A 17,890-nucleotide genomic window follows, 5' to 3' on the forward strand; every position below is an offset into this window, starting at 1 on the left:
AGTCCCCTGTTTGGAGAAGGGAAAGGAGTACTGGGGGCTGATATGACTGGTCTGCAGTCACCGACGATCATAGCTGACAGCAGAACACATCCTTTTTGCTCTGTCCCTTGGGAAGACGAGGCAAAACTCAGAATTAACTGTCCTCATTTTGTGTTCTCCACTGAATTTCCAGCTGTAGCACTGGTAGCTCCTGTGTTTATTTTAAAAGGGAAGGAATCACTGGGATGAAGGGTGGAAAAGATCTTCTAGTTGAGGCCTGGCCAGCCTTGGGCTGTCTGATCCTGAAACGAGACTCAGGAGACGTGTTTCAGAGAGAGCCAAGGAGAGAAGCAGATGAGGATACAACTGGATCCAACATCTGGTCTGGGACATCAGCCTCAGCTCATGGCGGTGCCCCACTTTCTGCTGCAGACTGAGATACCGACACCCTCACACCAGCACAGCCCCACGGCTGGCTGCGTAACGTCCTGCCGGTGGGAGCCAGGCTTGAAAGTCACAGCCTGAGCACCACTTCCAAGCCCCGCCTGAAACAGAAGGGCTTGGGGCAGCAGGGATTAGAAACAAGAGACCTCAGAGCCCAGGCCACAGTCATCTTGTCCTAGAAAGACCCCCAACCATCACAGGAAGACTCCTGCTCCTTTCACGCCCTTTTCTTCTTTACCCTGTTGCTCTACTGCTGATAGGGCTCAAAGGCACTCATCAGTCATCTTCCCATTTTTTCTGCTCTGGAAACCATGGCCACACTGGAGTGCCCTCATACCTATTTCAGCACTTCCCCTTCTCCTCCCTTTCTGTTTGCCAGAGCACTGGGAACACCACCACTTCTTTTTAGCAAGGGGAAAATTCAAGCCGTTGCCTTCAAAATACACCAGCATTGACATGATTTCTGGTTTGCCCTCATTATATATTGGGAGGACTAGAGAACAAGGTGTTTTGGTGGGTAAAGAAATTCACACAAACTCTGGTCAAACACAAAAAGGTGTCACCTCTTCAAATAAACTGTTTTCTCTACTTTGTACACAGCTGCCCCACTTCTTTGGAACCTTTGTGGTCACTTCCAAAATACAGCTATTCTGCAGGGCCTGTTCTGGTCACCCAGCTGCTGAAGGGAAGCCAATAGCAGACAGCATCGTGTCTACAGGTTGAAACCAAATAACCATCAGGATACCTCACGGCAGCCCCACAGGGATGTGACATGATGTGCCAGGGCCCAGGGTGAAGAGGGACTCCAGAGCTGGGGTGAAACCTGTGAGAGCTCATGACCCCCCCAGGAGCCAGCAGTCACCACACTTACAGGGAGCTCAGGAAGCTACAGAGAAGGCCACACTGAGATCCACACATCAGTTGAGACCCAGATGGGGAGGACGCAAAGCAGGTCTTGGCTTTGACCACAAAATTCAGGGAGAAGAGCCCTTGGGAAAAGAAAGCTGAGACATACGAGGAGGTGCGGAGGGACCCATGGGTGGTCTTTTGGGTCAGTGATCCCATTTTGATGAAGCCATCACTCAGCACACCACACCGGTACTGTTGTTACCGCCAAGCTCAGCTCCGCTGCAGGCAGTGGTAAGCAGCGTTGCTGTACTAGTTTCCATGGAAATCAAAACCACAGAAGCTGGTTTCCACCAAAATCACATTAAAACACAATTTTGTCCCAAGTGGATTATTTTGTTATCTTTTCTCTCATTCTTCTTTTTGCACCGTGCAGTACAGATGAAGCGGGATTTATTTTAATGAGTCAGATTTGTAAAGCACAAGTTTCATCGATATGTCAAGCAGACGCCGCTATTTCCATTCGGACAGGATGTCCCCGACTCAAAGACAGGCAGGTCTGAACACTTACCCAGTGTCATTTTCGGCACAGAAATACTACCTTGTTCTGGCCTGTTTTTAATCACCAGTCAGTCACAGGTGAGATTTAAGCAGTGTTTCTCAAACAGATGCAGATCAGTTAAAAAAGCAGAAGGTTGTTCAGCTCCCTCAGTTCCCTCCCGTACCCAGCCTCCCATTGCCCAGCGACACCTTTGCAACACGCTGAGGCACAGAAACACTTCTGCAAACCACCTTACAGAAACGAAGCCCTAGAAACGTGGATGACAGCCCCGCTACCTTGCGCCCAAGCTGGGAGAGTGGCGGAGCGGCAATGCCTCCTGTCGGCACAGAGTTCTCTGCTGGAGAAGCAGGGCCAGAAGCCCAGCATGCTGCAAACACCCCATATATTTTCACAGGGCAGTGCAGTGCAGTGCTGATTTTTTCACTACCATAGCAGCAGAACAAACACACTGAAAACAAGCTTTTGTTTCAGGTAGATCTAAACATCTACTTTCAACATTTGCAGTTCTCTGGGGCTTCTTTGCTTCTGTTTACAACGCTCACAAGTTGCCAGGAAGGTAGGTATCTCAGGTGCCCTAAGAGGGAAGGATACAGGAGCTCTTCAGCTGCTTTGCCCAAGCAGTACAAGATGAAAGAGAAAGGATGCAAGAAGTGTATTAGGATGGTTTTCTGAAGGAAGAGCAGCCGTCAGGTTTCCAGGTGCTCCTGCAATTAGTATTTACTTGTAAAGTGCTGAATAGGTCCGATTAGAGGGACAGAGATATCCACCTCAGCACCTCCTGCAGCCCAACAGCAGAGGGTTTTAAGAACGAAGAGACACTCACATAACGCCATTGTATCAAGCACGTCCCTTTAAACAGACTGCAGAAAACAGAGATCTCCTAGCATCTAACTTTCTTACTGAAAGTAGTCTGGAGAACATCTCTGTTTCTAAGAAAATAACCTGCTTTGTGAGTGTTAAAATGAACTATTTGAGCATTAAAAAAAAACCCCAAAATCACAACACATCCAAACAACACTTGATTTGCCTCTTGAGACAAAGCATTGACCAAATTTGACCGAACTGTGTCACCGCTGTGGATGTGGTGCTGCTATGTTTTTAACCTCCTGCAAAGAAATTGCTCCCCTATAATTTTCCCCACGCTTGGTTCTAGTCCCCTTTGACGCAACTGTTTCTACTCCAAACTCATCTCTACCTCATTTATGCGCCAAATCTCTGCATGTCCAACCCTACCCTCCTCAGAGAGGAACCCATCCCTTACTCATTTCTCCTCCCCTCTCCCATTTGGCTCTGCAAGAGATCAATATTTCATTTTCCTAGACAGGACTAATTAAAGTCTTCCCAGCCATCATTACAGCTTGAGAATCTCCTGGTTTCTAGGGCACTATGGCAGTCATCATTCAGAGCATGCACGGCAGGACCCCATGGACACAGCCCAACTGATGTCCTGCTACAGAAGCAGCACCAGGAGAGAAAGCCCCAACTCTTTTCCTTTTTATCGAGTTCCCACAGTACTCAAACACCAAATATGTTACCAGGCAGTACAGGGAAGAGCTGGTCCCCCCCCACAAGCTAATTTCCAGCACACCTTCACCCCCCTTCCCTAGAGGGAGGCTCCGGCACAGCTGCTTTCTGTAGAGGCAGGCCCAGCTGATCCCAGTTTGAAAAAGCCTCTGTGGGTGAAGTAGCAGGCACTTAAGCCCCGATTTTAAACTCAAAGCCTCCAAATTGACATTGCTGGCTGGGCTTTTTTTTTTTTATTATAAAGTGAGATTAGGAAGGCTTACCAGCTTCCTTGGAGAGTCACAGTACTTGAGGCTCAGCAATACACATGCTAGGAGGCATCTGTGGGTGGTGATGCTTCCCTGCCCTCAAGCCAGAGGCAGAAGAAAGACCTTTGGGAGGCTCAGCAAGGAACAGGCAGGCTGATAGCCTGAGGAAAAGATCAAGGAGGGAGTTACAGGAAGAATTAACTCCCCCCACACCCAGCTATTTCTTTCAGCATGTAAAAGCCAGTCCATTATCTGCTTTTAACTTTCTCCAGAAAGCATACTTTGCTGCCTAGCCAGCTGAGGAGGGCTGCTTCAGTTGTGTTCAACTGATATGCCATTGTGTCCTAGAAATGTCTCTGCCAGCTCCTGCAGCATCCCTCTAGAAGAAACCCAGGAACCCATGCACAGAACTGGGGTATGTACGTCTGGGGAGACAAACCCAGTTAGAGACAGAGGCAGGGACCAGGCACGAAAGGATGGAGGCTCTTTTCTGATGGGAAGTGAGGAGGAATAAGAACAGGCTGAAACACTTGTTTCAAAGTGGATTTTATTCCAGGCATTAAACAGATTCTGGCACATGCTTTCTTCAAGAAAAGGGAAAACAAATCTGGGCTCCACATAAATTACATCTGGCAAAGTGCAACTTAGAAGTGAGTGGGGAAAATAAACGTTTTGAAATTGATTTCTGTACAACAGTAGTTTCAGCTCCTCTTAAATAAACCCCCATTGGTTCATGGCACACGAAATTACACTGGATGATCTGATACAATAACAGCTTTCCTAAAAGGTATTACCAATGCAAATGCTCTGTATTGACAGTCTAGGGGGCTCTTTAAAGTAAGCAGGAAAACAAGGGCGAGCAGCTGCTTGTTCTGACTGTTAAAGAAACAAATCACCGGGCCAAATTTGAGGGCTCAGTCAGTTTGCTTTCAAAAACCCCACTGGAGTCCTGTTCCAAAACATGGCACTGTGTGGACCTTCTGGGGAAAAAGCACAGATAACATAATTCCTCCTTCCTTTCAGTGCAAGGGAAATGGAAAGTATACTAATGAGTTTGGACAAGAGTTTGTTTATTCCGAGGGGAAGTCTAGTTTGCCCACACTTGAAAGCAGCCTTTTGTAATGCACCTCCTTTTCAGCAACTGCTAAAATCCATTGGAAACCAATGGCTTCCAGAAGATGATGTGAGGGGAGGTCTGCATTGGTCCCACAGGAAGGTGCTTTAGCTGACAGTCGAGTGTGACAGTGGGGAGGTGACTTCAGGAGAACATATCCCAGATCAGGTAGAGTTAGATCTCTGGTAGCCCCTAACTCCATTTAAGTTATTGACATCTAGCATATGCCCATCTTTTCCCTTTTCTCCCCCAGGCTGGGGCACCTGGAGAAGAAGAGTGTCCAATCTTCAGCTGCCCCAGCTCACAGCCCCAAATGGATACCAGTTCATACTCTGCCAGGTGGTGAGCAGTAGGAGAGGCACAAATCAACACAGCTAGTCCAGGTACCTCTGCTCTGGGAGTGGTCAGTAACCTCCAACATTGGAGCCAAGCACAAAGTCAAGGGCAGTAGCCAGCGAGCTGACAAGAGCCCTTCGAACCAGGGCTGGCCCGAAGCTTGGAGACTGTATACAAGCAGGGCTCCTGTGGTCTGCAGCAGTCAGGAGAATTGTTTGTAGAGGAGCTGGGTCCTAGTCCCAGTACGGTTATGAAGAAGGAACTGCAAGAAAGCTGCACACACACAGTGGGAGCAAGAAGGAAGGAAGCAGTACCTGGTGGAGGAGTGAACATGCTGTTAGCTGTGAGCCTTAAGCTGCTGGAGAGTGAAATGGGGGAAGCTCAGATGGTCTCCTTAGGATGCATTTTGATGAAAATACATCATCCTTAAGCCCTGTATACAATGAAATGCTAATGCACAGTACCTGCTCAATGGCCTTTTGTCTGTCTTTGCATCAACTTTTTTCAAGCCAGGTGTGTGAGAACTTGACTGCTCCTGTCTCCTACTGCCTAAAGATGATGTTCTAGAAGTAGCATCTCCTGCATATTCTTGTTTAAAAAAGCAATTGCTAGTAGGATGGCAACTCTCCCCCCTGACGGGTCTGCCTGCCCTGCTCTCTTTCTGTTCCTAGGCTATTTTCCTTCCTTCTCTGCTCTTCCCTGGCCTCAGTGGTTCGGGCCCAAAGCATCTCTATATAGGGAAAGAGAAATCTCTGCAGAGTCAGTGCCCCCATTCCCACACAGAAGTGTGGCTGCACCATGCTGTAAGCTTGGCACTAAAGGGAACTGCCTCTTGAGTTTTCACAGTGCAGGCAGGTCATTCACCTAGTTAATGGGCACCAAGATGGTGAGCTGAAGTCAAAGTGAAGGGGAAAACAGGAAAAGAGCTCCTGCCACCTGGCTGATTTGTTTTTTTAAATAAAAGAACCAAGAACAGAAAACAAATCATCCAGTTCTCACACACGCACTTTTGAACACATGCAACGTATGAAGAACAGTTATCTGTTCTTTTGTCAACCGTTTGGGCTAATACCAAGGTAGGAGAAAGAATTAAAAAGGGATACAAGCATGATCAAAAGCAGCCAGCTGTTCAGAGTCCAGATGAACATCATGTTTCTTTTACACGAGATCAGAAAGGATCCAGGCAAGCAATTGCCTACTGAAGGTGGCCCCACCATTTGGTTCCCCTGCCAGGCTCTTGGAGAGGAGGGCTGGTTTACAAAACCTAGCTCCAAGAGAAAAATGTAACAGATCTAGCAGGAAAAGGTAACGTCGTGGGGATTATTTTTTTTTTATTTGAATAGGTACGCTTCCCTTGGCAGGCCTGAAAACCCACACTCAGCTACCGCTGACTGGTAACTGGGAGCAGGACTGGGATGCTAGCTAGAGACACCAGTTGTCTTCAGTATTTCCAGAACACAAAAGGAAAGATCCCTCTGGGCAGGCCTGTACTGTGGCAGCATTTGTGCAGGGGGCATTTTCAGCTTCACCAACTAACCTGCCAAAGTGCCCACTGGGAGGAGAGATGGGCGTCGCAAGTGGAGCAGCCCCAGGACTTTTCTCCTCCTCTTTCTGAGAGAGCTGGGGGGAAAACAACTAAACAGAGGGATTGGGTGGCTTGTCGTGCCGGGCTGTGCTCACAAGGGCCATGCAGAGCTGGAGAGCTAGCAAGAGGGCTGCGCTCCTGCTCAGCCAGCAGCTGGAAACCTGCAATGACCTAGCGGTTGTCCCCTTCTGCTTCTCACAGCGGGGAACTGGGTGGTCTCCTGCCACAGGCCTGAGCCAAGTGCAGTGGCACTGTCAGTGTGCGCTGCCTACACAGCTCTGGGCATCACCTTTGGTGTGGAGTGCAGCAGGCAGTGTCTGGTAGCACCAGGAAGAGCAGCTAGAGAACAGTGCCAGCTTCCCTGACATCCCAAAGTCTCTCTGACCAGCTCTGCAGGAGAGTGGTACCCTGAACCCAGGTCCAGCTGGGCTGCCTGTGGGCTTGGATCACTCATGGAGGCAGGGCTGGCCTGCCACCCGTAAAAAACTGGAAGTAAGAATTCAAGAGGGAATAGTCCGCAAAACAATCCTTGGTTATGCTGCTAAAACAGACTGTCCCTTTTCCAGCTCTTGTCAGCATTGTTCCCCATTTCACAGCCTCAGCCCATTTGGCTGTAGGGCAGCTACAGCGGGCAGAGGAAGCAACGGGCCCACCATAAAGGGGTTACAAACCTGCCCCCAGGGTCTGCTAGTTCCTTCCCATCCCCTCTGCTCATCATGATGACTCTTCTGGCCAGTTCTCACTGAGAGACACACATGCATAAATGATGCATGATGTTAGACTGAAAAGCCAGGGAAGCCAAAGAGCTACCAATGTTTGTATAAGCACCGTTTAAGCTGTTGGTCTGAAGGTCATGGACTCTAGATGCAGAGAAAGGAATGGATGGGGAGAGCTGCGAGGCAGCTCCGTGTATTGGGATGGGTCCTCCCCCCTTTCTGGGTGCAGCTGTGCACAGACATCAGCTACAAAGGAGAACTTAGAACAGCCAGGAAAATTTTAACAATTCTCCTCATCCCTCTTTCACCCCCAGCTCCTTTTCTGAAAAGCTCAAAAACACCAAGTGCTCAGCTGAAATGGTGGCTTGCAGATGGGCACAATGAAAACATTTAGGGTCAGACATACAAAACCATTCCTCCCTTCCCGATCCCCTTCTGTTCCCGAAGTCTCATGCACAAAGAAACAAGGAGATCTCTGTGCTACCATCATGTTGCTTGTAGCAGCTCCCACTGTTGGCCAGGTACATCTGCTTGGCAAGGGTTGGTCACCACTCTCCCAGTCTTGTTTTCCAGGCAGAGACCGCTGACAAAGTGTTGAATGAAACTGCCTTTCATCTTCCACTTCTATGAGAAGACAGAGAAGAAACATGCTGTTACTTCCATTTCACCACGGAACTGTGCCTCCAAGCTGGAGGAGAAAGGTTGAGCATAAACCTCAAATAAACCCCAACAAATAGGGAGACTGAAAATCTGGGTATGGGCAACATCGCCAAAGCACTGGTTTCCTGTATTAACGATACCTGGAGTTTGAATTTAGCTGAATTACAGGACTAGATATTCAGAAGCATCTAGAGGGCAAACAACACAAAAATCAGCAACTAGTGGCATTTTCAAAAGCATATTATATTCACAATTTCCCTGCCATTCTTTGTCCTGCATCTCTAGACATCCAGATACCTGTCAAGATCTGAAACCGTTCTATGGCTTCTTTCCAATCCACAGAAAGCAAAGCATTGAAAGCCCTCTCAACATGCAAAGCAATCCATCCACAGAAAGCAAAAATCACACTTCTTGCTGCTTGACTAGATAGTATCCATCTCTCTTCCATGTCCCCTCATCTCTCCTCTCATTGAATTCAAGATTTTTATCAGCACTACATTGAAAGCTCTTCATAGCTCTACACCCTTCTCAGCTGCCTCTTCTTTGTAATCTTATCTGTCCTGCCAACATTTTGGTTTATAAGTGTCCACTTGACAGCTTCTTGGTACATATTGCTCTGCTTTCTGCAGTGCCGTCCTCTGGGTCTGCTGTCCTCACAGCATATCCACAAGGTCCCACATGCAACCCTTTCCTGAAGGTCCACTTTGGTTGTGCTGCTTTCCGGGAAACAAAATGTATGTCCTAACCTTGAACTGCAAATGCTGCTGGGAAAGGGCTGTACCTTCCATCCCTGCTGGGAAGAACTAGGACCATCGTGGCTGATAGTGAAGCGAAAAAAAGTAGAAAGTCTTCCCTGGAAAGAAGCACATTGTGCCTAGCTGTTTCCATCTCGGTCTCCTACCACTGTTTCCCAGGACAAGGGCAATTACTAAAAGACACTGGTTTTCTTCTCCCCTCTAGCCATTCAGGAGAACACTAGCACTGCTGGGAGGCTCGCTCATGTTATTCCTCCAGATCAGATACCTGCTGCTGTGTCATTTCTCCATGCTGAGCAGGTACCCACTGTGATGTCTGTAGGGAGAGTCTACAGCAACAGATACAGAGGACACCAGCAAACACTCACTAGAGCACATTTTCTGCTGCTAACAAACTATACCAATCAGCTTCTAAGTGAATCACACCACTGGAAAGCCCACTGTTTTGAGTCACACTGGATCCCTACGTTCAACAGAAAGCGGGGCAAGGATGGGGAAGGGGGAGGAGAAACACTGAAAAGGTGACAGAGTTGAATATAAGGCTCATCTGGGCTGCAGAGAGGTGCCATGCATGGAGGTATTATTAAGCGTATTGACAGTAAAAGCCAAAGTAGGGCTCCTCATCTCACATGGATGTGAAATTTTCAAAATTATGGATTCTACCCTTTCTGGTCAGAAACTGCTTTGCTGACCACCATGAGACACCAGAACAAGTCCCCTGACTTCACCTGAACCTTCCACAAGACACCTCTGCCTGACTGCCAGACCACAGGATTACCGAGGATAGCCCAACACCTAACCCTGTAGGGACACATCATATCTCAGACCCTTGAGGAGGGTAGGCAATAGGGACTGGTGGAAATAGGAGACAGGATGCTCGTCTCCCACTGCTACCCACCTCAGAGCTGGGTAACTTAGTCTCAACTAGTCACCTGGTGACATACTTATGGAGGGGTCCAAGGTACAAGCACCTTCTGAGAGGGCCCAGCTTTCTCCACAGACCACAAGGGGAGCCTGGACAGCTAACTTTTAAATGACAGTGATGATGCCCATTTTTAGGAAAAACAAACAAACAGAGCAGATATCTCCCTGCATACACAGCCAAACATTACAGAGAGTCTCCTGTCTGTCCTACACCCAGACATTATGACTGGCCTGTACTTGGAAGGAAAGCTTTTGGAAGGTATAAGCATTGCAGATTCTGAAAAATTTTGGCTTGAAAATCTTCCTCGGTCTCCCTTTCTTGTGCAGACAGAGATAATAGAGCTTACTGGTCACAGCAGGTTTGGAGTGGAGAAGGAAAAGTAAGAATCCATATTTTCTTTGAAATATTGTGTCTTGATCCTCTTCCCCAATGTCAACCAAAAATTTCCCCACTCTTTTGTAAAGCCCCTCTCCATCTTTATTATCTGTCATTGTCATATTATCTGTCATCTTATCACCTACTTTGAGGTGACTGGATAGAAGCACTCCATGTGCAATTACTAAGAGAAAAGCCCAAAATAGCCAGTTCTCTTTTACCCAATATATACAAGAGCTGAAAGTGTTTACACTAGTGTAATTTTTCAGGGTAATCAAGTCAGGTTCTTCCAGAACAGGCAGGTTTTCACTCCTTGTCTTATCCAATAGTCTATATAAAGTCGTATTTGTCTGCACTTCAGGTAATATGATACACTGGGAAGCAAGGTGGGAAAAATTTCAAATCACATCCAAAGGCACAAAGGACTTCAAATACTGTTTGTCTCACAAGAAAACTTAGTGTCCTCATTTTCAGGCCGGGGTCACATTCCTTCAGCACATTTTAATGAAATATGGCTGTTTAATAGGATTTCTCAGCATGCTGCTTGTTCTGTTGGGAAATACCGTGCCCGTGTTTCTCATTTTCATTCTGTTGTTTTAGTGTCTGACTCTCACTTTGCCTTCTATTTGTCCTCACTATAATACAAATTAAAACGCCACTCCCACCGTCAGTCAGAGCCAAAACCAAAGCAAAAGGCAATAATTTATTGTGCATTCAACTAAAAAATGCTATTCTCCAAATAACATTATGGATAACATCCATCTGGTTTGAAATCTACTTCTGATTATGCAGAATAGCTCTTGGCTGGTCTTCAGCTAGCAGTGCCAGCTGTTGCTGTTGAATGATCAACAGGATCATGGTGCCAAATAGATTTTGTTCTTGGTTCCTTTCAACCCAAGGGAGAATAGTCTGACAGAACCGAAAACCATCTAAATTTTGACCATTGTCTCATATCCTCCTACTTGCAAAGTTCTAGAGTTATTTTGAAGTAATACTTTAGAAACAGCTCATAATTCTGTAAAGCCTCCGCTAGAGTATTACATATATGTTAGATGGACTGTTGTTAGCACTCAAAAATAACAATAAAATTATCTGCCCTGTGGACACACTTAATGCGCAACAGCTGTGTAACATGGACACAGATTCAGTATGTTTGAAAGCAGAAAGCAACTTTAGCAGCTTCATGGTGCTGCCATAAGGATCTAACCAATCTGCTTTGGTGACACTAAAAAAATAAGCTATGAAATGACCCATATTTTGTCAGAAATCTTGCTTTTGCATCACTCAGACAGACGCGAAGTCTAAAAAGTCCAAATGTCTTCCACCATAGACTTCTGATGAGTGTGACACCAGAGATGTTCAAAGCTGGGCTTTCATCATGTCGCCATCTCCTCTTAAGATATTGTACATGTGATGCACGTTGCCCAGGTTCATGCCCTTCCACTCAGACCACCTACTTGGGGCTCTTGATTGCTCAACTTCCCTTTTTCCACTCCCACTCAGCTCCTCTGACATTCTGAGAAGCCCACTTGAACTGAGGAGTGGCTACACCCACGTGTATTTTGAAAACACTACTCTCCCCCCATTACTCATACTTTGGGCTGTGAGTACCCATGGGGAGATAGGCAAGTTGTAGGGCAACTGAGGGAGTTTGTTCCCTCCAGCTTTGCTCTTTCATTTTGCACTTCAGAGTTTCTGCAGTAGTGGCCATCTCCTTGAAACTTAACCTCCCATATATCAGGAGCTAGGCTTGGGTGACCTCCTAGGCAGGGAGTTCTGCAAGCTGCAAACCTAGGAAGAACCAGACTCCTCCTCCTTCTTGGCTCATTGTTGCCAGAAATATGCCTTGTCAGCCCAGACACACGCTCTCAGATGACCCCCATAAAAGCTTCTAGGTTCACTTTCTGCTTTCTAGCTAGGACCCGGCAGAGAAAGAGTCAGTTCCCAAAGTAAGCAGAAAACATTGCATTAGATGCAGGTGGTCCCTCTAGAACAGAGACGGAGGAGAGAGAATGGGATAGTTTGCAAAGATTACTAACTTCGAGCTAATTAAAATCCGATGTCAGTATTAACAACAATTATCACTGTTGTGTTTATGGAAGGAAGGGATGATAACAACATTCCACAAGAACACAATAAACTTGAGCATTGCAAGTAGAACTGGATTTCTAAGTAGAAATCTGAAATGGGAATTTGGGACTTCCAAAAAACCCCAACATTTCAGAGCATTTCAACCCAAATTAGATTAAAAATTCAAATGCACTTCTCCCACTTCATCCCCACCTCATCCCTTCAGCCACAAGCTGGTTTGGAATGGCAGCTGTGATTCAAATCAGTCTCTAATTATTTGAAATGCTTAAATAAAATGCTTGCTTACAGTCAGTTGGCTCAGTCATCTGCTAGGTCAAGTCCTTGATTTAAGTGCGGTTTGTTCACATAAGGTAATGGAAAACAACGTCTCACATCCTTAAGTGTGTGTGCATGTCTTTATAACGAGCCTGTATATAACCAACACATCAAGGCTCAATAAATCCTACTCCAGCAGCAGAATGAGCCTGCTTGTGTTAGGGTGGATTAATCTCTCTTCTGGCTAATAGGACTTGCACTCCACCCCCCTTCAGGGGACCCTTGTCCTTCCATGACAGGGGAGGTGGGGAAAGACAGCTGATCTTGGCAGCTGCTTGAGTCCTCTCTGCTGCCAGGGAGGAAAGTGCTGCAAGGCACCTAAGGGGAAGCTAAGTGACCTAATTACACAGCAAGGGGGTAAGTGATTACCAGCAAGAAAAAGGAGCAGGCAAGTGGAGCCCACCTGGGATATGCTTGCAAGGCTAATCCAAACTCAGATTTTCCCAGCATATTCACAATGACAACTCTTCAAGACATTTCCGCATTAACCAACTCTCCAGAGGAAAGTCTACACAGGCTTTCCATAAATGGGCAAGACTGGATTTCAGTGCTTTCTTTCAGGAAGAACTAAATTCAGAAATTCATACAGCATTAAAAAGTACTGACAAAAGAGGATGCTGACGAGGCCTGGTAGCAAGCAGAGTCGTCTCCTACCTTTGGGCTAACAAAACAATAGCTGTGTCAGAAAACAGAGCCAGCACAGCCTTAGATGACCGAAAATGTGTTGTGTCCTGGTGTAGAGGGAAGCACAGGAACTAGGGATGAGACAAGCCCAGTCCACTGTCTGCCAGTGCTGCGTTGTCACCTGTTGTGTTTTGCCCAGTTCTGATGAAAAGGCACATCACATCCCTGTGAGGGCACCCTGGCCGTTGCAGAGGCCACCTCTTACCTTGTACTGTAAGACAAAATGACTTATGTGTCCTGACAGATCAGGGATGCACATTTTGGAAACAGCATAAGAGTCACAGAGCTGCATTTTGTTGGGAAGGCTGCTGCTGTGTATTTTTCCTCAGGGAGCAGTTTGGGTGGAACATATGGTGCTTTATGTTAGTCGGTACTTCTCAAATGAGTTGCACACACTCAGTTTTACTGTTCACATGTCCAAAAACAGCACAAAGAACAGTTCTCTCACTTCCAAATAAATTAACAAACAATAGCATACATCGCCCTTCTCTTGGGTATCTCAAAGCATTTGCTGCTTATCTACCCCTCTCTGATGCTGTGCTCCATCCATGCACCGATACGGCTGAACATTAGTGTATCTAAGGAGCGAGGTCGGGGTGCTACTGGGCTGGAGCTAACCACGCTGCTGAGGGCCCAGGCAGGGCAGACACCCACACACTAGTGTAGCCTGTGCTCCCCGCTTTGGTTGCAGGCAACCTCATACATCCCAGCTTATGAAACACACCCGAGAGGGAGACGCAGAAGATGGAAGGGACTTCTATACACTTTGATAGTACTAAACTTGCCCCTGCAGGCTGCACTGATACAGGAACACCGAAACATGGCAATGGTGGGATTAAAAACAGGTGCACAGTTACCTACCTGTCTGCCGTCTTTTTGATTGCAGGCTTCCAGTGTGATTTGAGAGCCAGTAGAGAAGGAGGGAATGGAAAGACACTTGTCCTGCTGTCTAATTAAAGGGTCACTGAATACCCACTCCTTTGTCATAAGAAAAAGAAAGGTTGCATTAGGATCATAATGGTGATCAGATGAGGGAGAGTTTTTTCTATCAGGTATTTCAAAAACTTGTATCCTTTGTTCAACTCTTACCGCAGGCTCCCGGGGAAGACTATGGCAGCAGTCTTCACCTGATCAGAAGTTTATGCTCAGGCTTGGTGCATCATGCCTATTTCAAAGCCTGCAGCTGTCTCCCCTGACCATGTGAGCCATCTGATTAACCTTGGATCCCACGCAACTCCCTGCTCTGCAGCTTTAGAGATTTAGGCCTACAAAGCAGGGAGGACCCCCGACTTACATGACGTGCAACTGCTTCTGCATATTTTACATAGCAGACATGTTCTGTAACAGGTATCTGGGACCTATAGGTTGCCAAGTGAAGCAAAACACATGTAAGCATATCCGTGAGCTAACATATATCACCAGCACATGTAAAGCACAAGCCTCCTCTTGCTAGTTGGATACACAACCCAATCAGCTATTATTATTATTATTATACTTTCCCCAAGGAACAAATACAAAATGCAGTAAGTTTCAGAGATTTCAAACAGTAATGACATGGAACAATGAGTCAGATTAAATGGCATGTTGAACGCTGGCTGCAAACTGGTTTCCAACAGTTAACAGATGTGAATATGTGTTTTCTGGCATAAAATATCTTACTGTGACCCTTAACTTTCTCAGGCTGCTTCCATGCTGCTTTTGGTCACCAAAAGAAGAGGCTGAGTGCAGATCCTCAGCTGGTATAAACCAGTACAGCTCCACTGCAGTTAGGAGAGCTACACCGAAAATTACTGCAGCTGGGGTCTTGGCTATTTAAATTCTATTTGGGCTTTACACTGAAATGCATGTGTAAAACAGCACAATTCAAGCCATCTGCAGCTACAGCTGAACTGGCAGACCAAGGAACATTCCTGATCCTGGGAAAATCTCTTGCCCACGTGCCAGGGTACTAGCCAAGCATACCCCAGGACCAGTTCTCATGGGTTAAACAGTGAAGCAGAGCACACCCAAGCAACGGTCTGAGTGGGAACAGCTACATGACTCAAACCCTGATCACACGCCTACAAACTAGTCACACCCCTGAGTATTCAAGCACTACCTGTTGCGTTTGAGTGATGAAAACCTTCCCACTCTATGCCTGACTGCTGGGTCTGTTGAGCCAACAGAGCTCTAAGAGGTGGGCACAGCTTCTTTTTCTGATTACTATTAAAATCGTTAACAGGGCCAAATTCTTCCTTCATTCACTTCTATACAAACCCACCAAGGCCAGAGATGCCTTTTCATTCACCAGTAATGAAAAGGGCAGAAGCAGGAGCAAAGCACCAAACTGAAGCCTGCCTTACCTGAGTGACAGGTGGATTGTTGACTGTTCCTTTACAGATTCCCATGCCAGCCAATGTATTCCCTGTGGTATCCTGTGCCTGAGATTCCAGGCAGTTTCCTCCTTGTTTAATTATTCCTGGAATCAGCTCCTTTTCAGGAACCCTTGAAATAAAATGACAGTTGCATGGCACTTCGTACACAGAAATGTACAACGCACACACGCATTTAGAAGGGTGTAACTGGCCCCTTACTGAAACATAGTCCCCTTTATTTGACAGAAAATTAACAATATTGTGTTAGCTATCCACTGGAAGTGTCTGGAGGAGGCAAAAGTCAATGGAAAATTTGGTCAGAGGGCTGGTACTCTTTTGTTTCAGACGGCATAAGGTACTTTAGGTGTACCCGAAGCACTTCAGTGTGATGTCTCTTCTGAAAGAGGCCATTGGCAGTAAAAAGCCATATCCACACTGATTTAATCTGCTTCTGCCTCCCCGTTTTCCAGAGTCTTCCAGACAGGAAAGATTTGTCAAGGCCAGACTACAGCTGGATGTATTAGCCTTGACCCATGTTAGCTACAGACTTTGCTTGACTGATATAAAAGATGCGTTGTCAGGGTGTGTTAGCCAGCAAGCGCTAACAACACAGCTCTACCCAGGCTACCCCCCAGCAGAGCAATGCCACAGCATTACTGCATCCTGGGCAGGGGAAGCCACAGGCACAGCTGGTTCTGGCATTCACCTGGGCTTTCTCAGAACCACCCACACCTCTGCACTGAGGCTGTCTAGCTCTACTTGGCTCAACTACCTGCAAGCAGAGCATCCAACAGGCAGAGACCTTAATGAGGAGGGATGTAGTGCTCTGGCACTTGTCTACACCCCACATCTCCGAAAACACCACTGTTGCACTTGTCTGAGGGACGGCTGTATGGGGCAGAGCAGAGGGCTCCCAGAGGCAGGAGCAACAAACCTTTTGCAGAGATGTTGTGATGATACAAGCCAGGAAATCACAGGAGGTTTCTCACCAGAAAGAAGAACAGAGGAAAAGCTTTTCCAAGCATAAGTCTCTCTTTTGACCACTGCTGTCAAGGCTCAGCTTCTTGTTGTGACCCACCTCCCAGATCCTTCAGAGATTTCTACAAGCAGAGAACTGACTCACTTGAGCTCAGGGTAGACGTTCTCCAGATACCACTGGAAGGATTTACAGTTCAGTTTGCGTCGCTGCTCCACTCGGTCTGCAACACTGGAAACACAGGCAGGTTGTTGAGGATAAGGTAGTGAACAGGAGGGAGGGGAACACTGAAGATCAGCCAGGTTTGAGGGTAACTATACGACTTTTCCCCCTTACTCATTCTCCCACCTAGTTGTTGCTGGGTTCAGTGCACTAGCAGTGACCTGAGGTGAAAAGGAGGAGAGGCAGGTGGCAAAAAGTAGAAAAGGAAGACATAAACACCTTCAGAGAGCAATTCTTGCACTTCCTTTGCCTCAGAAAAATGGCAGGGCCCAGGTCCTTCGGTGTTAAATAATACATTACACTTTAGGCCTAGTTGACAGTGATGGTGTCAGAGGCATTTGCATTCTAAAATCTAGATTTAATGCAGGTTCACAGTACTCTTACTACAGGTCAAGAAATTGCCTGAAATCAAATCCTACAGTGTTGCTCCAGCTCTTATTCAGCCAGTGCTGCCAGTAAAGCCACTAGGAAGTCTGTGTGAACAAGAACTGCAGGCTTTGGCCCTAAACCACATTAGTAATATATCCACGTCCAATATACAACAGTCCAGTTTCCTTCAAAAGCAGCAGGCTTACTTGCTATTTGGCCCCAGCCCAGCTGCTGCAGTCAGCTCAAAGACAGATAAATTAGGTAGGCAAAGCTATCTGTGCAAAAATATGTGATGCATCACGATAATAAAGCACGATGTACAACAAAAAAGTGTGTGTGGGCCAGACCAAACCTGCTTGTCATCAAATAAGCAGGAGATGCATCATTGCTCAGTGCATGTAGCTACGCATTTGAGATACAACCGCACTTGCCGAGTCCTTAAGCTGATACAATAGTCACTTGTTCACAGGCAGATATAACCCACAGATATAGCCCAAACATATACACCACTCCTGGGATTTTTTATATTTATTTGGGAGTTATAAGGTTTGTTAGCACAGAGAGCAAGCTCTCCCCTCATCCCAAGTTTTGGTGTCCATCACTGATTTCTCAGTCACAAAGAAATGCGTACGCCCATAACACCAAATCCTATGTGGCCTGGAGACAGTTTTAGCAAAGGTGCTGTAAGGAGCACAATTCTGCACAGAAGTGGGCTCAACAGGGGCTGGAGACGAGTTACAACCAGATTGTGTTTCTAAACGAGATGTCTCACTAAACGAGATGTCTCACCATTGGCTCTCCTGCCCTACA

At 46.6% G+C, this 17,890-nt stretch overlaps 1 protein-coding gene across 3 annotated transcripts in view; it reads right to left on the bottom strand.

The window, feature by feature from the left end:
* Nucleotides 1-4,133: 4,133 nt before the first annotated feature.
* Nucleotides 4,134-17,890, bottom strand: part of GALNT16 (polypeptide N-acetylgalactosaminyltransferase 16) — an 88,079-nt gene continuing 74,322 nt past the window's right edge. For 2 of the 3 annotated variants that reach the window (XM_074584857.1, XM_074584858.1), the window contains exons 12-15: nucleotides 16,637-16,720; nucleotides 15,502-15,643; nucleotides 14,021-14,137; nucleotides 4,134-7,978 (exon numbers count right to left, since the gene is read on the bottom strand). In XM_074584857.1, coding sequence (XP_074440958.1) covers nucleotides 7,841-7,978; nucleotides 14,021-14,137; nucleotides 15,502-15,643; nucleotides 16,637-16,720 — 481 coding nt within the window. In that variant the 3' untranslated portion in view covers nucleotides 4,134-7,840. The remainder of the gene's footprint in view (nucleotides 7,979-14,020; nucleotides 14,138-15,501; nucleotides 15,644-16,636; nucleotides 16,721-17,890) is intronic. The other variant, XM_074584856.1, reaches the window with a different exon arrangement.

Source organism: Larus michahellis, chromosome 4, assembly GCF_964199755.1.
Source record: "Larus michahellis chromosome 4, bLarMic1.1, whole genome shotgun sequence".
NCBI lineage: Eukaryota > Metazoa > Chordata > Aves > Charadriiformes > Laridae > Larus > Larus michahellis.